Source organism: Vicugna pacos, chromosome 2 (assembly GCF_048564905.1).
Source record: "Vicugna pacos chromosome 2, VicPac4, whole genome shotgun sequence".
Taxonomy (NCBI): Eukaryota; Metazoa; Chordata; class Mammalia; order Artiodactyla; family Camelidae; genus Vicugna; species Vicugna pacos.
Genome location: NC_132988.1, coordinates 20,572,258 through 20,592,443, shown reverse-complemented (window position 1 = coordinate 20,592,443; position 20,186 = coordinate 20,572,258). Strand labels below are relative to the sequence as shown.

The 20,186-nt window shown below is 38.0% G+C and overlaps 1 protein-coding gene across 5 annotated transcripts in view; it reads right to left on the bottom strand.

Moving 5' to 3' along the window:
* Positions 1-20,186, bottom strand: part of INPP4B (inositol polyphosphate-4-phosphatase type II B) — a 659,032-nt gene that overhangs the window by 84,290 nt on the left and 554,556 nt on the right. For all 5 annotated transcript variants that reach the window (XM_072976523.1, XM_072976505.1, XM_031692309.2 and 2 more), the window contains one exon: positions 9,734-9,893. In XM_072976523.1, coding sequence (XP_072832624.1) covers positions 9,734-9,893 — 160 coding nt within the window. The remainder of the gene's footprint in view (positions 1-9,733; positions 9,894-20,186) is intronic.

Sequence of the window (20,186 nt, the reverse complement as noted above, 5' to 3'; positions counted from 1 at the left end):
CAGCTTCATGGCTTTAAGTACCATCTATATGTTGACAATTCCCAAATTTAGATCATTAATCTGAACCTCTTTCTCTCCTGGATTTCAGATTCTTATATCTAACTGCACACTTGACTTGATACTTCCATGTAAACCTAACATGTTCCAAGTGAGCTCCTCTTCTGGACCACAAAAACTGTTCTAGCTCGAGTCTTCCCCAACCAGTACATGGCCACCCCATCCTTCCAGCTGCCCGGGTCAAAAACTGTCAAGTCATCCTTGACACCTCCCTTTCTCTCACTCTCCCAGTCAAACCATCAGAAAACTCTGTTGGCACCACTTTCAAAGTATCAACTTTTCATTGTCTCCACTGACACCTTCTTAGTCGAGGCCACCACCATGTCTCACCTAGAGAATGACACTAGCTTTCTAACTGGTCTACACCTGCTTCTCCTCCTTCCATCTACAGGCTAATCTCAATATAACAGCCTGAGTGTTAAAATCAAAGTCAAATCAGGGTAATCCACTGCCCATAACCTTACAATTGCTCCACGATTTTTTCCAAGTAATAGCCAAAGTCAATATAACGACCCCACATGAGTCTTCCCCCAAGTTACCTCTTTAATTGCATCTTCTAATCTCTCTCCTTCACTTTATTCAAACCAAATCAGCTTCCTTGCTGTTTCCTGATTACAGCAGAATCACTTTTGCATCAAGGCTTCTGCACTAGCTGTTTCTAATGCCCCATATAGCCTTACTGCAGGCATCCACATGGCTCAGCAACTTATCTCCTTGTGTCTTTGCTCAAACATCAATTTCTCAATGAAGCCTACACTGACCACACTACTAAACTTCAACAATATCCCCAAACACTTTTACTTTGTGCTCTATTTTTCCACAGCATTTATCACCGTTAACATATCATGTAATGCCCTATTTTTGTTATTTTTTTATGTCAAGAGACATAAAAAGAATATAAACTTTAGGATGTCAGGTGTTTTGTCTGTTTCATTCATTGTTGTACCCCCGGGTCTGGAATACTGCCTGGCACATAGTAGATGATCAACTAAAATATGCTGAATGACTTAAAAGAAAAAAATTAAATCAATTTAAAAATAATGCGACATCCTTATCATTATAAAACTTAAGAGCTGGAAGAGATCTTACAAATTTGCAGATGATCTTTATTTTACCAACAAAGGAAGTGAGGTCCAGAGAATTTAAGTGATCTGCCAAAGGCCATGTAGCTAAATAAGTGGACTTGCCAATTACCCTGGCTCTGAGTCACATGTTATTTTGTTACATCATAATTCACTGCACAATTTTTTAGGGAAACATTAGTTTCTGATAAGGCTAAATGTTCAAAAATGTTATAATGTTATCATTATTATTAGAACTCTAAGTTTATAATAAAAATATCTGTTATCTTTTATTTTTTTACCAAGTTCTTCTTTAACCTGTAAGTGTACTTTAAAAGTTGTTTCCCCTGTTGACCTAACCTGAGTTTAAAAGAGCCTCATTCATTGGTGTTTCTTTCCCAATGAAATTCTAAACATTCATCTGTAGAAATTCATGGACTCCTACAGGGCTATACAAGCCCTTTGATGAAAATAATGCTTTGTGCTTGCATCTTTGCACTTTAAAAAATAAAACAGACTCGCTACATATTATAAAACCACTGAAATGACTGTCCAATGTTAAGAGCAAGTTCTGCGGATATAATGATTATCAGGCATGTATGCATAAAAATGCACATATGTTGAAGATAGTCACTTGATAATATCAAGAAAGCCTGATGAAGCATTTCTTGTCGTGTAGCAGTTGTAGATCAAAGTGACTAGGCCTTTACTCCACAATATTGGCCCTGACTACTTGCCAAGAATTATGTCAGGGATTCTGGAGATTCAAGAGCAAATGAAAAATACTTGGCCTATCTTCTCACAGAGCCAAGTCCAGTAGGGGAGATCACAATTTCAAACAGCATTTCCAATACATTAGAGATACAGAGGCTGCAAACTCCTGGCCCACAAACAGCATCCTTTGGCCTGCAAATATATTTTATTTGGCCTTCCACACATTGTAATAATTTAAAAAAAATCAATGGTCAACATTTTAAAAATTGAGATTTTTTTTATATAAAATTCAGATTCACTTGAAAAAAGTAGAAGCTACGGTAACTTTAGGTCCAGAGTTCCCTATGGACATGACTAATAGAGCTGAGTGGTGGCCCTCTTTTGAAGGGATATACTTTCTAGATTGCCCCAGCGTCCACGCAATTTCACCCGACTCAGTCATGTTACCTGGCATGATGTCTGTGGGCTTCTGTACTTGCAACCCTTGCAGAGCATCATTACCTAATTTGTAGAATCCAATGAAAAATAAAAATATAAGAATTCTGTTCAAAAAGCCAGAAACAAGCTTTGTCTTTCTTCCACAGAGTTAATCTCTCTTAACCTATCATGGTGATTTCTATTTACTCTTTCATGTCATAGTCCGTGGGACGTGTGCATGCAGAGAGCTTCAGAGGCAACCAGCCTGAGCCCGGCTCTCCAGCACTCACGCCCAGGCCCCCTGGTACATGAGAGTGGGAAGGGGAGGTGGTCTTGGGCCAGCACAAGGATGGGGATGCTGGGCAGGCATTGTGGAACTTGGGAGGCAGAACTGCAGATGAACCAAGTCTCCAAGTTCCAGGCTCAGACTTCTTTGCCCTGTTGGACTTTACCTACAACAAAAGGCAGGTGGTGACTGTAGAGCATTAAACCCAGAGCACAGGGCCCTGCAGAGTGAGGAACTCTGTGCACCTGCACGGGTCCCATGTTCATAAAGTCAGCTCTGCTGTGAAGGATCAGAGAAGGTGCCCCAGCGGATGTGAAGTCTGAGCCTGTGGAAGGAAGGTAGAGACGGGCAGACCTTTGAAAGCCCTGCATCGGTAAGTATGAGGGGGAGCTCTCAAAAGAATCCAGTGTGGCTGCTTCAGGAAGGATGAATCAGGGGGAGCTGGGAGATGGCAAAGCACCCTGAAGAGGCAGGTGGGGGTCTGGGAACTTAGGGCCTTATAAGACAAGGAGAAAACTTTGTAACAAACAAGTGAAGCATTAGCTGTGACTATCTGAAAGGCAGTTCATTAAGATATTAAGAGCAAACATAAAGGCAAGTAAATCCATGTGCAAAACCGCTCTCAAAATAAAAGCATTCCTTTTCCAAAAGTTATTCTGAAGACCCAGTTCTTTTTGACAGATTGAATCAGAATCACTCTGCCTGGATTTGAATCCTTGCTCAGATGCCCAGCAGCTCTGGGGTCTGAGAAGCAGTGCTTAACTTCCTCACCTAGAACACGGGGAGAGAAACAGAAGCTCCCTTACAAGCTGACTGTGAGGAGGAGGGGAGGGCGGAGACAAATCTTAGCAAAGTGCTTGCCACTCAGAGTGAGTGCAGTCAGTGTTAACTATTAATGCGACTATTTCCTCTCTTTTGATACCCTTGTTTGGTATCCAAGTTGCATTTCAGCTTCATCCCTTGGTGCTTCCTACTCCTCAGCTGAAGGCCATCTCCATGCCCCAGGGCTCTGCATTAGACACTCTGCTTATCTTCTCCTGATCTTTCTCTTTTCATTTTATCCCATTTAATCTATCTACTTGCTGATGAGTCCCAGATATATACTTCCTCTTCTACCATCTCTGTCTTGTAGAGGCTATTCTTTGGGAAAAAAATCTCTGTGTATCTCCTTTCAAGGACAACTTGCTCACCCACCAGGCTGCAAGAATAGGGCAATGACTGGATATGTTTCTAGATATAGTGCCTGGGACAGGGTAGATGCTCAAAAAATATCTATCAACTGAATGAAAGGCTCTTCCTCTTTGTTTTCCATCTAACACATATTTAGTGCATCTCTTCCATAAGGCTTAATGCCATGAATTCTTACATATATTTAATTGTGTCAATTAATTAACTGATCTAGTCATTAATAATTTCAAGTGTATTCGGTAGATAGCTACTCTGGCCAACCAAACATAAAAGATGGGGAAAAGATTTGCTAAAAAATGTGATTTGCTAAAACCTTGGATTTGCCTCTATTTGGAGAATAAAGTAAATTTTTCAGATGACTAATCTTGGGCATAGCAAATCATGGGTAATGGGTGATAAATTACTGATAAATTCGTGGTAGTTACTAGACAATTGTGTTAGCTGGAGGCAGCCAGAGATAAAATAAAAGATGTAGCGGGGAAAAAGGAAATTCTCAGATCCCCAAAGGAATGTGCCTGCAAGTTAAAAGAAAGCTAGGAATTGGGAAAGAACGTGAGTATCAAGGAACATGAAACTCTAGCCAGTGGCCGGGGAACTAATTTTGCGATCTGCATGTATGAGGAAGCCAAGCTGACCTGAAGCCAGACTGGGCTCATTAGGGAAATTATGTCACAGGAACTTCATCCTTTTTGACAGGGTTTACGGCTGGGTAGATTAGAAAAAAATAACCAATGAAATATGGTATCTGGCCTTTCACAGGGCATTTCATGACACCCTTGTGAAAGAGAGAAATACAGGAGATGCAGTAACGTGAATGGGTCCACATGCAGCCAGTTGAACACGCATCCCCAAAGGGTAGTGATTAACAAGTGTATTTCAATGCACACAGTTCTTTATAGTAATGTGCCTCAAGGACCTACATTTCTCTCTGCTTCTCCATCATTTTTATCTATTATTCCTGTGAGTGGACAGGAAATGCTGATAAGAATTGAATAAAATAAACCTCAGCAGGGCGGTCAATTTGATGGATGAAAGAAACAGGGATTTATCAGAGTGTACTCAAAAGTGTATTATGGTGCAGTCACGGGTATAGACATCAATCCCTTTGGTAGAACTGAGATAGACCATGTCTTAATCTCCTTATGCCCCTCATATTTCACAATGTCTAGCACATAGTGGTGCTTAAACATTACTTGAATCTTGAGAAGCCTGAAGGATAGGGCAAATTTAGCAAGGTTTACGGATTTCAATAGAGTTATTAGTAAAATGCGGCTGTCAAAAGAGCTAATGTAAACTTAGACATCATTAATAAAATAGCATCTAAAAGTGGAGAGATGGTCCTCCTGTGTTACTCTGCACTGGACGCTGTATCATTGGAAAATGACCCTCAAAGTGGCAATTCAAAAGGGACACGACGGCTGCTTTCAGATACATTAGAAAATTGTGTGAAAAAGGAAACTGAATTTGTTCTGTTTGTTGCAAAGGATTAGATCTGGTCTAGTGGGTAAAACGAAAGAAAAGATATTTAGATCGACATCTGGAGTATGTCACACTAGAAAATAAAAATGGGTTTTCTACCAGTGGAGGTGAGTATCATACGCTAGGTGAAAATTGGCAGAGATATTGCAGGCAAACTTCTTAACATAATTTAGGAGGTTTAATTACATAATCCTTAAGTGCACATCAAAAATCTAAGATTCTAAATTCACTGGTTTTATCCCCAAGTCCTCAATTTATTATGAAATTGAAGGCATGTGGTACTACTCGTCCAGTAGATGCTTATAAATATGCCTAAGTGTACAAAGCAAAGGATAATTCTTTTCATTAAAAAAGTATATAAATGTACACAGGTCATAGAAGTTTGGAACAGTTATCCTATTATTTGTGTTCAGAGCAGTAAAGAAAGTTATACTTCTCTTAGCACTATTTGTAGCAATCCCAGAAAGGAATTTATGACGTGAGGAAGGGATATAAAATCCTGGTTGTAAAACAAACAAAAAATCTTCAAAACTACAGGTTTAAAACATTATTAAGTTGATACACTGTAGAAAGAAAAATCTGCAACTTGAAGAGAAAAATATCTGCAGGTTATAGAGGAACATAAAAAAATGAATAAACGTAGCAACAATTCACAAGACCATCTGTTTAACCAACTAAGAAACACAAATTATGGCTAAAAAGTAAACAAAATACGAAGAAAGAAAAACTGTCGTATGGTTAACTATGAGATTTCAGAATGTATCTCAGTGTAAAACACAATAGTCAAAAGTGCATGAACAAAATTTGATTCAATTGATTAATCGATCAGATATTGATTATTTTATTAGCTAAAACTGATTAAATTGATTAAAAATATTTGCAGAACTTAATTAAAAGGAAAAAACTAATCAAACGCGAGGAAACTATTCACTAATAAACGATGTGGCCACAAACGCCTATTAATATTTAACACATCATACACAGCAATAAACTAGATGACTCAAATCACTCACTGAATCAATTTATTAATTAACTGTAAAAAGAAAAGAATGTAATGACTTTTCCACCGGAGCTGTGGGCTGGAGATACATTTGGTACTACTGAAGACATGAATTTTATTATCAAACATAGTTTTTTGAAATATAGTGTTGTTATAGAATATCAAGCCACAAGTAATCAGAAATGACAATATGATATTTTCTTCATCCAAGATGGCATGAAATCAGTGAAAATATTTAAGGCTGGGAAGTTAAAAAAGTGCATGTAGGTATTGCTGGTGAGAGTACCTACTAATCTAAAGAAACATCCAAATGTTCCTACCTACCCAAATGTCGGTTTCTAAATGCTATTTTCCAAGAAAAGAAACCAGGGTTCCTTGGCAAATAGCTGAACTGAGAGCTGTGGCAGGGAAAATACAGATGAGTCTAGAGTAAGTCCCTCATGGTAACAGAGAATAAGGGAGTGAATGAAAAAGTAAGTAAGTGGAAGAGTTAATTGCCTGTGCAGGGGATGCTAGCAAAAGGCCACTGAAAGAGCTCCCCACCTAACTTTCACACAACCGAGCTAACTCTAGAATACTCTGAGCCTAAAATAAATAATAGTATTGATTTATAAACCAAAAGAATAAAATAAGCATTCACAAGCCTGCACTGATGTAAACAAGTGATTGTATAAGTAAATATCTGGGACAGAAGGAGTAACTCTTCCTTATAAAATAATTCCACTTGTAGCAATTTAACTTACGGGAACATTTCTGAGATGTACTTAAAGATTTAAATATTCAAACACGCTTACATGTTAATTGCAGCATTACTATAATAAGTAAATATCTAAAATAGTGAAGAATTAGTTTACAGTCATTATAATCTCATTTCCAGAGGAAGTATATCAGGAAATATCCATAATATAATGATATCACAGGCTATCAAGAGGTACATCTGTATTTATAGTGTGTAGTCCAGTTTGGTTACAGTGTGTGTGTGCATGCGTGTGTGTGTTTGTGTGGAAACATAGGATATGTTCAAAATGATTGAAAGAAAACGAAAATCGTGTGTGATCCTATTTATTTTTCTTCTCAAATTTTTAAAATGATTTTTTTCTAACAAAATTTTAAAATACAGGTAAATTGAGGCACACATCACTAATGAATGCATATCTCAAATATTTTGATCTGAAACAGTTTGAGGGCAAGTATAGGTAAACACATGACGTTTGATTTTTTTGCATCATATTAGTTCTAAAAGCCACTGTTAATCTCTCTGCTGCATTGTTTCATGTGACAAAATTCAGGGTAGAAACTGAAAGTGCTTCTTCCCTAACTTAAGAGGAAGATTAAGTTTTATTAAATAATTGATTGAGCTAATCAATTCCACTCTATGCAGTAACATCCATAATATATTTTAATATACTTGAGCACAGATTTCACTTGTAAGACATCTATTTCGTCTGTGAAGCATCCTCTTTTATGCACCAATATCCTTGCTGAAATATGCATTCGATATACAACTGTCTAACACATAAAATGTTAGCAGAAGTTTTAACTTTAAAATTCTTTGACAATACTATATTAAATAATTTCCAGACCACAGTATATATTTTATTTTATACATTTAAATAGTATCCTATCTCCTAAAAATGTTTATAACACAAAAATGAATGAATAAAATAAACACAGATAATAAAACAGAAATAATAAAATCAACTGGAGGGCACTGTGTTGTAATTTGACCCTAACCATCCATGAAACCAATCTAGTTGTGAAGTCTACGTTGGCAGCAACTTCCGTCTGGTTTTAGACTATATCCAAACAATGTTCTACATTCAAATAAAAGTGATTCATCTAATCTTACAGATGATTTATCTTCTAAATATTTTTACTTTCTAAATTGAAACTTTGATTGCACAGATAGTGTTCTGAAAAAATGCAAAATATGAAAAAAATGCATAATTTCAGATATTCTGGAACTTTGTTCTCATCAGTGAATAGTTTCCAGGAACATCAGAACAGAAAAAAATGTGGCAGGGTTCAGAATCTCTTAATCCTTTCATTTTATTTCTGTTAAAAAGTATTATGCCTGAAAACCCATCAATGGACAGAACAAGTCACTAATACGGATTCTGCTTCTTTACCTCATTTTCTAGACCACAGCATAGGGTCTGGCTCTTAGCTGATAGTCAATAAATATTCAATTAAAGAAAACTGAAGTGGACTATTTCTTTATGACATAAGTTATGACAGGCTTTCATTTTGATTTATGTAAAGTTATGGAACTGGACTAGCTTCATTAATAAATCTGATATTATTAGAAAAGACAATCCCCATAGGCAGTTAGATCAAGTAGAACATAAAGAACATTAGTGTAAATTTCCACCTATGTGAATGTACCATAGAGGATGAAGACCCTCTCCAGTAAGAAAACTTCAGAAAGCCATCGTTTACAAATGTGATTTAGAAGTGGTTCTACTGTTAATCAAGTGATGAAAGATTGATGTTTCACATAATTAAACTCCTGATGAAAACGTGCGTAATGAAAAATCAGGAAAACAAATTGAGAAAACAAATTTAATTTTATAAGCAGCCATATTTTCTTATGACTTACTTTCTTAAAGGAAAAGGAAACGCTGATTTTAGAAGACGAGGTTAGAGCAACACTCTTTTTCTTTCCAAACCCCTGAGATACCCATAAAGAGGGCTGAGATAACTCTCATAGCAGGTCTTACTACCAGAAGGAAATGCAGAAATCTGTCTTAGTTCTTGTTGTCAAAATTAATCAAATTAACCCCCCCAAAAAAAGAAAGAAAAGAAAAAAAGCCATTTATAGGGACACAACTGTGATGAAAATTGTGATGATCATATTTGCTAGTCAACCTTGTAATAAGTCATATATTTGAAAGTGTCTACATATGTGCCTACCTATAATGACATAGACACCCACATGTACATGCATGTGTGTGTGTGTGTCCATACATGTGTCTATGAAGGTCTAGACTTTGTGAAAATATGAAAATATACCTTTGGAATAATGCACACATGTTCTTCTTATATGATATTAAAACTTCCTATACATTTTTTAAATAATTCACAACATTATTCCTTAGAATGAGGCAAAAAGCATTTTATCATAGTGCCTTCTTTTTAGGAACCATTTTGAGATATTGCAACACAATATCCCTCAGAGTTTCTAAGGGTTTTAAGAGCAGATGCTTGTTTTTCTTCCTAATACACTTTTGGAGGAATGTGTAAAAAGTAGATTAAACTATGTCAGACTCTTTAAAAGAAAACACTGTTCTCCTTTCAAGAAGGTTTTTAATGTAGCAAAAAAAAAAAAAAAGAGCATTGCAAGCAGTTCTGAAAACACAACCAAGATGCATTTGATAAATAGCCTTCCATCACCCCAGCCAGCAGTGGAAAGTATGCTATCAGCACTTTCATCGAAGGCACTAGTGACTCCTCTTTTTCTACCTCATTTTATCTTGGCTTTCTCATTTTGTTTACTCAGTCAGTGATTGGAAAAAAAAAATGATTCCTTACCCTTTGGATGAGTTATGATGGAGTCCACTAAAGAAGGATCCTTTTCTCCATCTTGGCCGCCGCCGCTGCTACCTTCACTATCGGCATCTCTTTCGATCAGTTTATCCACCATGGCAATGATGCAGTTCAGGCTCTTTCCCACGTTGGCCCACACCCTGTCCTGAAAAGAGCATGAGTATCACTACACGGTTGTATGATAAAAACAAGAAAAGGCAAAATCAGATAAACCCATTTGAAAGAAGCAGGTAGAGGAGCAAACCTAAGAATGCAGCCTGAGTAACTCTTACGCCCCCATTAACTTGGCCAAATTATGGACACACAAGAAGCCCATTTCCTCTTAGTAAAGCATAGGTTAAGTGTTACAAATCTTTTTATTTAGTCCATTATTTTTCCTCTGTCAGAAACCAACGATGAACCACCACACAGCACTAATCATAATCGAGCACAAATTGTGACATTTTGCACTGGGGACATCTATTTTCCTCATCAATACTTAATAAGAAAGCAAGGATACACCAATGCTTTTAAAGAATGGCCACCATTTGCATTCAAACTTCTTTTTCTTTTTATTGTGATAATACATACATAACGTAAAGCTGACCATTTTCACCACTTTTAAGCGTACAGTCCAGCGGCATTAAGTACATTGCCACTGTTGTGCAGCCATCACTAACATCCACCTCCAAGATTGTTCATCTTCCCAGACTGAAACTTTATACGCTTGAAAGAGGAACTCCCCATTCTTCCTTCTCTTAGTGCCTAGCAACCATCATTCAACTTTCTGACTCTATGAATTTGACTGCTCCAGGTATTAGAAGATCTTTCAATGTGGACTTCGTATTACGTCTAACAGAATGACCCAGAGAATTAAAATGCAGATCTCTGGGTGGCACCAAGTTAACCAGAACCATTGGGAACTCCACGCTGAAGTTCTGGCAGGCTTCTCAGGTGCTTCTGACCACACTAAGCCTGAGAACGTCTACTCAACATTATGTGCTTCGTCTACACTAAGAAACCACTTTGGCTGATTTAAGCCTGAGAAGCAGCCCTACCACTAGGCTCCTCTCTGTCACTAATGTTCCTGGTTCTGATTAGCATCCATTTTTGTTAAGGGCAATATGTAACACTGAATTGGTTGATTCATAAAGTTCCTATCTTTTTAAATAAACATTTTAACTCAGGTATCATCACGGTGGCCTGTCACGCCTGCCTTCCCTTCTTGTTTCTCTTCCCCCGTCGTTTGGATGGAGGCATTGACGCTTCATCTGTGAGGCTTATTTTATGGCTCAACTTGATGGGGTCACAGGGTGCCCAGATGTTTGGCCAAACATTATTTTTTATGTGTGTGTCTATGAGAGCATTTCTAGATAAAACTATCATTTGAATTGGTGGATTCAATAAAGCAGTTTGTCCCCCACCCCACAAACGAGGGTGAACATCATCTAATCCGTTGAGAGCCTGCATAGAACAAAAAGGTAGAGGAAGGAGAAATTTGACCCTTTCTGCTTGATTGGTTGAGGTAAGACATCAACCCTCCCCTGCCCTCAGTGCTCCTGATTCTCAGGCTTTTAGAGCCGGACTGGAATCTACACCATTGGCTCTCTTGGTTCTCAGGACCTCAGATCCACACTGAACAACACCTTCAGCTTTCCTGGGTCTCCAGTTTGCAGACGGCAGATCATGCCACTTCTCAGTCTCCAAAATGGTGTGACTTAATTCTTTATAATAAATCTCTTCATATATATGTGTGTGTGTACACATATTTATAATAAACAATCTCCTATTGGCTCTACTTTTCTGGAGAACCGTCTCCAATATGCCACTGCATATGAACCAAATGGATTTTCAGTGCTTTTCTTGCATCTTGCCACAAAGAAATCTTGCAGTATGTGCTTTCTCTGTAATAGAGCTATTTCAGGCTCCTGGAATAGCATGTAGTACAAAGACAATATGCAATTATACTACTTTCTTAGTGGTTTATATATTTTTTTACCCAAATATTTTTTTTTTACCTAAGTTAATTTTGTTAGTTTATAAACATATAAACTAATTTTGGGTAGGAAGAAAGAACTGTATTTGAATTTAGATTATTTGATGGTTGTCTTGTAAAGACTAAGTTGCCTGAATAATTCAACCACATTAACACAAATCTGGGAGCGTGCAGACACGCATAATAGCTGAGCGGGAAATAGGGTTTAGTAGAAAAATAGCGCATTCAAAGTTACAAAAGGTTAAATTTGAGGTCTGCCTATGTGACACACGACCTATGATACCTTGGGAAAAACACTTCATTTCTGGTAACCCACAGCTGGTTCATCTACAGTTTAGAATGATAATTCTTTGCCTTACCTACCTCACCATGCTTCAGTGGGAGTGAAATAACATGGTTTCTATAAAAGTGCTTAGTAAAATTATTACAATTTGGCAAAATCACATCCTTTCCTTTCTGGCTTTCCTAAATGAATTAAATTTGCTTTCCATCACCTTGTAATCTCGGGTGTAAATTAATCACAAATAACCCTAACAATTTTTCCCCTAAAAGCAGATCTCCTCCCTCCCCCAAGGGATTGCAAGCACTTTCCTTCTGCTTTTAGTTAACAGCAATCATATCCATAGATTAAATCATCTTCTGCCCGTTGTCTGAGAAGATGAGCTGGAGACACCTCTGAGCCATGAACCGTGAGACCTAAAAAGCTCACCTCTCGGAGGAGGAAAGGCTGAAGAAAAGTAAGCAAGCTGAGGTCCCGACATCATTCAAATTGGAATTTGCTGAGAAGCTTATATTCCAGAACATAATATCAAACGGAACGGCCCCCATTCTGAATATGTCTTAATCGCCATCACCAACTGCACCTCTCAGGCTACTAAACTGAAAAATAAAGCAACTTTCCAGCTAATACGGGGAATAAACTCTGCTATTGAGGGGAAAAGGGGAAGAGAATTGCTCTTAATTTTCCAGATTAACCTTGTACATGAACTACATTTTCAACCCTCTTCCTGTTGCCCATATTAAGAAGAATTTTATATTTTGACAAAAGATATGTAGAATTGCAGGCTGTCTTTCTTATGTAAAGGCATGTAAGGGATGGATCAACTGCTCTTAATCACATCTTTGAAGAGTTTGAACAGAAGGGTATATAAAAGGATGGTTTTATGTTCTACACCTATACACTGTTCTTCTTCCTTCACAGATATCTCGGGTAGCAGGATTCCACTGGGATAAAAAGTAACCTTTGCCATCAGTAGAGAGATCTTACTTGGCTTGAGGAGCAAAGCTGAGTGTGTTCAATGACCAAGATCAACAACCACATAGTGATGGATTATGTGGTAAACAGTCGAAAAACATTTAAGTCATTAAAACGCTTGGAGGACACACAAACTGGGAGCACGTTGTTGGCGGTGAGTTTCTTATGCAATACTAATACATGACTCATGCATAATTGAATACTTTATCAAAGGCACACTCAGCAGCAGACCCCCAGCAGACTCAATCTGGTCTTGAGCTTCTGGGGAGGAGACCCTGCCTCACTGGTGATGAAACAACACTGACACTCCTTCCTTCCTTCTCTTTTACAGCATCGACAAAGTAGATTAAAGTTACTGATTAACATTTCTGACTCTAATACTAGACTATGAGTTATTTGAGGGCTGTATCCTCACTGCACAGCGTGGGGCCTGGAAGAAAGGCAGAGAGGGGTGGGCAAAGGAGGGAGGGGGAGAGAGAGGTCTCCAACCCAGAGACAGACTGAGGGTTGCTGTTCATGTTCACCTAGTATATGAACATTAGCTAATTTAACCTTCAAAAACCAACCCATTAGGTCCATAGTATTAACTCCATCTTTAAAGATGAGGAGAATTCAGCTAAGAGATATTGACTGATATTCAACATTAAAATGGTATAACTAGACTAGAAATTTCCATTTGATTCCAAAGACTTGATTCTTCCCCTATGATTTCTCACAAGTTCTGGTATGCACAGTAGGGATTTCTCTTCATGAGACTACCAGAACTTTGGGGACAAGCTAGACAGAGGAATGTGGGGAGAGGCAGCCCAGGAGGGCCTGGGGTAGGTGTGTGTTACCTCACAGGAGCAAGGTTAGGTGTTAGCTATCTGAGACTTAGGAATGAGCCCAGTGGCAGGTCCCGGACTAAGAGATGACTCTATGAAAAGGACAGGCTGGTCCTGTGTACCCTCAAGTCTAAAATTGACAGTGTCATAGAATAAGGATGGAACAATCACTCGGCTAAAGGGTCAATCAGCTTGGGTCAAAGGACATAAGTGGCCAATATTAACAGAGGACAGTGTCAGCATCAAGGCCCCAAATCCATTCCTGTGACTGGCATATAAAACAGGGGGTGAGTTTCAGGGAAGAAAGGTGATCATTCAACAGCTAGGAGATAATTATGAATTATTATTAATTCCTAGCCAAGATAATTATGTTGGTGCTAGGAGGCTAAAATTGGGTAGGCCAAGATTCTTGAAGATATAGGTTGAATATCTGATTTCTCTCTAAAGCAAGCCACTTTCCATAATATCTCTGTGAAAATGTACACACAGAGGAAAATAATCAACAAAAATCTATTCTTAATTCCAATGATTTTTATTCACAAGGAAGATTCATTTTGTTTGATTGCTGGTATGGTGGGGCGCACTCCACTTTCTTCCTTACTAAAATCCCACAATCTGTTTCAGACAGAATATGAAGAGGAAATGCTGCTTAGGGAGGAGATGACAACGGCATGGATGCGCAAGAATGTAGCTACAGTACCTGGTGCTTCCAGCCCCCTAAACCTGCCCCTTTTCAGGCCATGCAAGTACGATCAGCCTCCAGATTCTGTTTAGCCCCTCAGCTCCATGAGACTTTTAGCAACAAAACAAAATGACAACAAAATAAAACAACACAACAGCAACCTATCAGAAAAATAGATCCCTCCCACCTAGAAATAGCAGCCATTATCTGGCTAGTGAAGGAAGTGATGGAAAATCGGTGGATTAAAGACTAACCTTTATTAAATGGAACCTTATAGTGCACTTGACCTTCACAGAGTCTTCAGACAACCCAACATATTGAAAGTGAAGTGGCTCTCAAGTGTTGCTCAGCAATGAGGGCAAAAGTCAGTGGGAAACTAGCAGCAATAATTATTCCATTCTGAGTCGGGTGTTGATCTTGGCTCTTATTTATTTCTGGGTTAGGACCTACGTTAACATGCAGGTCAAACCCAGTGGCAATAGGTGCACATATCTGATGGATGGAGCTGAGTAGCCAGGGGGACATGACATCTGGCAGAGTGAGCCACGAGGGCAGGGAACATGTTGCTTACTCAGCATGCCACACATTTATGAGCTTGGAGGCATCAAGAGAAATACTGACTGCTTTAGATCAGCAGTTAATTTAGAGAAAAAAAGAGTTAGGCAATGTAAGCTTCTCAACTTTTCTAGGGACACCTTTTGATCAGAAAGAATGTGAAGACAAAACCAGAGCTGAAATGGGGGCCCTGTTGTATCTTTCTCTCCATGCACAATTTCCCACTTGTCACTACCAATTTCCAAGCCCTTCGATTAGAATCAGCCAGTAAATTAACAAGGCCAATCTCATCTCTAAAAAGAAGCTTCAGTTTATCCTTGGGCTGACTGAGAGCAAGCTGCATTATACTGGCCTAGTTCCCCCACACAGCAAACCTTTGTTCTTTCCATAGCTTGATAGCTCTTCTCTCTGAACCCTAACTTTACCCAGACTGTTAGGCGAAAGGAGTTGCACTTAAGATACTTTATGGTACAAACTGGCACGTGTATGGCCCAAGCTACATAACACACACACACGTGCACATTCACATATAAACACACACACATCATGTCCACTAAAAACAGCCAGACATGCGGCATCCATCAGAATTAAGTGAAATTCCCCAACCTTGACTTCCTATTGATCCTCCTGCTTAACTTTGCCTAACCTACCCATGTAAAAATCCCGGAGCTTCATTTTCCAGTAACCACACGGCTGGCCTCACCCTGAAATTCAGTCCCTAGTCACACAAGTGGATTCAGGTGGTCAGCCACTGTTTCTCCAGCAGTGGCTTCTCCACAGTCCGCTGGTGGATCTTGCCCAGACCTATCTGTTAGCTCTCACACGATGAGGTCTGCACATGAAAGCCATGCCTTCATCTTAACCTTCACAGTCATGCATCACTCCTCTGACCAAAAGCGGTCTTAGCACTGCAGCAGGCATTCGTTCTCTCAGCTTAGAGGCATCTCTGTAGTTGGTTCAACCTAGATAATTCTCTGTATTTCTTGTTAGTCTTCAAAATGAAACTTCATCCAGGTCAGTCTTCTTGCTGTCCTAGAAACATGCTACTAATTAGCTCAACATATATTTTCTAGGCATCTGCTATCTGCCTGCTCAGTGCTGAAAATCAAAGAAATGAAGGAAACCTTGGAGGAACCAATATTTCTAACTTGACAAAGCTGCTTTTTGTGCTTACAGTGCCTTCTCCCTTCCCTTCCATCAATCCAAATTCTCATCCCTTCAAGTCTCACCATCTCCAAGAACTGTTCATGTTACTCTCTTTGCTTAACATATTTTTTTATTTCTGATTTTTTATTAATCTTTTTATTCTCAGGCCCTAGTACTTATCAGGTAATAGATAAACAAAAGAATGAATAAATGAAGGAAGGAAAAAAACAAAGGATAATTTTTTCATCTTCTCAAACCCTCATATAACTTCTCTCTGAATCCTTTGACATTTTTAATGTATATCACATAACCACCTCCATTCTGGGAATGTCTTTCAGTATATCTGCTTATGTTTACAAGTGTTGGCCATTCATTTGAATTAGATTATATGGCTGTTGAGGTCAGGATCCATATTTTATACTTAATTTGTTTTCCCCCAATTACCTATAGCATTGCTGCACATCACTGATGCTTAATTAACATCTGTTGATTGACTTAACAGCCTGCTACCTGGTAGTAAAAATAAATTAAGATACAACTATAAGAAGTATTACCACATGCATCTTCAAATTGAAGTTAGAACTAAGCTCACATTCTGTGTGGCTCAGTTCACTGTAATATATGTCTCATCATGCTTAAACTTTCAATTCTGTGAAATACGAAATAAAGCTTTTGTTTAATAATAAGCCAAAGAATTTCAGTGATTGACTAAAGCTTGTAATTTTCAATTGGTAACTGGATGTTATCTTTGCACCATCAGATAGTTGCACAACTGGCTGAATTATATGACATTATCAGTGAGTGTGCTACACACAGCCAAGTTCCAGGATTGATTTTTTTTTAACTGAATGTACCCTGATAAATCAAATCAATAGTCTGCCCCTATAGACCTCAGTATTTCTTTTAACTACTCATTACATTTGGGTTATTCAAAAATTACTTAGGAAATAATATCTCACTATTCACATTAGAATGTATTAAAGTTTGAGGGCACTTGATTTAAATGTAATCATAAATTTCAAAAATGTGTGTATGCAGTTTGCACAGCAAAATACCTGACGCTCAACAAGGCATTGTCAGAGTCAGGGAAGTATCCAAGGGAGATGATGGTCTCCAATAGGAAACCACAGGAAAATCACTATTACATTAATAAACATAAAATATACATTGAAGTAGGATGTATTAGGTGCTATAAAGCAGGGGGCTGAAGGTGAGTGTATTAACTGCATGTGGGAAAATCGAGAAATGGGCAGGATTTCATGAATATGCATGCACATAAAGATCTCATCTGGGGTTTCTTTTCTTTAATAGAACATTTGTGCACTTTAATGGACAGTCATGAACTTGGCTTAATCACCTTTTGTGGACTTTAATATCAGATAAGTATGCAGAGCACATTTCTCCTGGGTGAAATGGACTGGAGAAGTTCAGGAATGTTCCCCATACATCAGGAAAACAGATGACAGAACACTTGCCGTTGCCACACAGGGAACAACTGGCCTAAATTCTCCCTGTCTTTGTCTGTCCTTTCTGATGGGGAGAGTGGATGCTTTCAATGTCCCCTCCTCATTATAAGATTAACAAAACCACACAACCCTATTGTGTGTGACTCACAGATGAAAAAGGCAAAGCTGGGACAAAGGTAAAATAGTTGCTTCCAATTTATATTTGCTGGGAAGTATCTGAAATTACTTCTGTGTAACTAGGACTTCTGTAACCTGCACATGAATAATCAACTAAAAGAAAAATTGCCACCACGGGGTTTCTAGGAGCTACTGGAGGCCTTAACTCATCATGTTCTTAAATTTGGTCCCCTCCAATGTTCTGTGTCCATCATGAATTTTATCGCTTTCTATGTTTGGAGAGAATTGTGAAGAGGACTTGAATAGTCACCTCAGAGTTGGTTATGACTCTGGGAAATATGCACTAAGGAGAGAGAGATTTAACTGGGTACTTTTGATTGGAAGAGAGTAACAAAAAAATTCCTCAAAAAAGATCAAGAATTCTACTGGAGGAAAATTTGCCCCTAACATAGTGCAGAGTTATATTAAATTTAAATATTCTGTGTTTCAAAATAAGAAGGCAAACAAGCACAATAATTTGAGGGCAAATTTCAAATTCATTAATCTATTCTACAAATCAGTATTGGGCACCTTTTATGTGCAAGGGCTCTGCTAACTGTGGGGCAGCAAAGTGAGCATGACATTGTCTATGCTCTTCAGGAGCTTATAAAGTTCATGAACACATGGAAGAAACAGACACATAAACAACTAATTTTAATTCAGTGCTCAGAGGCTGTGTGATTATGGGATGCAAGAATAGCACTTTATTATACAAAAATGTTTTGGAGTTGAATGCATATATACGTATATATACATATATCTCTATAACATAAAATTTGGATACAAATGGCCATATTTTAGTGGACATTCTACTGAGTCAGGTAATTAAGCCATAAGGTATTACTTTAGAAAAGTTAAATCACAGTTTAGTATCTAGTTGTCTAAGAGAATTCGTTACCTCTGAAAAATGGTAATGATTTATCTCCTTCTTATTAAGATCAGGTCAGTGGTTTCACAGGCATAATTCTAGCCAGTCAGAGAACTGAAGACAATTGCTTTTGCATATCAGCTGGCATTGGTGCCTCTGCATTATGCATGCCTTGAACTATTTTCCCTAGAGGTAAGGTCTAAGATGGAGATAGAAACTGGTAAGAGAAGTTGAGGCTACAGACCACAGCAGATGGCCTGTAGAGGATGAATCTGGCTAGATGGGTCTTGTCCTCAACAGTTAGTAATATGTCGCAACCATATATGCCCACTGCTATGAATTATAACAATACAAATAGCTCTATTAATACTCCCATCAAGGTGAAACATTCATATTTGTTCTCTACATCATGAGAGAAAGGTGTAGTACAAACTAAACTGTGAGAATTTGGTAAAGGACATATCAGAAAGTGGTTCATACAATTCTTCCTCCAAAACACAATCATTGGGAATACTAAGTTACCAAGAAACCACTATTTTTTTCAGGTTATATGGGGACTTTATTAAAAGGATGCTTGCCGTAAGTATGACCGTGAATTTGTGCTATTGCTTCTATAATCTATGAAATTATTGAAAAGTTTTTACAGATTCATGTGGACCATCTATTGTGCTTATGTGACATATACACATTTTACTATACTAAGTCATAGAAAATGTTCTCCTAGCTTAATAATGGAAACTAATATTTAAATTTTGATTTACATTTACAACATGAAGAAGGGAATTAATTGGCTAATTTGGATGCTGAAATGTTGCCTGATACAGAAATGTAGTTCAGCTAAAACATAGGTTTGGGATACGGTTAAATAATAAGTTCTCTTAGTTCTGCACTTTGCTGGAATGGATTGGAATATATAGCATCAGAAGCTTATCTTTTTCCTTTTAACAATTTTTGAATGAGGGTAGGCAGATGTAGCCCCCAGCTCGTCAGTGTAGTAATGTGGAAGTTAAATCACAGTGTTCTAGAGAATAGTATAATTACTGGAAGCCACAAAAACTGGGTCAATTTAACACTTTGGTTGGATGATATACTTTCATATTTTGGACAAACCAATCTTGGAATCCCAGCTGTTGGAAGCATCTGTTGTAGAGATGGAGAGAAAGAAAAGCAGTATGTCATCTTTACCAGCTGAAAGATGAAGAATGCTGTATGCATCTATTTCTTAGTACAGATTGTCATAAAATCCCAATATTCCTTTGGGGCCCAATTGTTTACTAACTTTTCAGGAAAATTAAACCTTTAAAGCTGTCAATTATTTAATAAGTAAAATTCAGCATATAACAGACTTTATTTTTGATCAGTGATCATTTTAGTTTCAACCTCTTCCATATTGACTAGATAATTATTACCCAGATTCAGATGTCATCAAATTTACCAACAAAATAAAATGAACAGAGAAAGAACATTCTCATACTGACTTAGAGTCAATAGAGATTCTTCTGTCTCTTGAC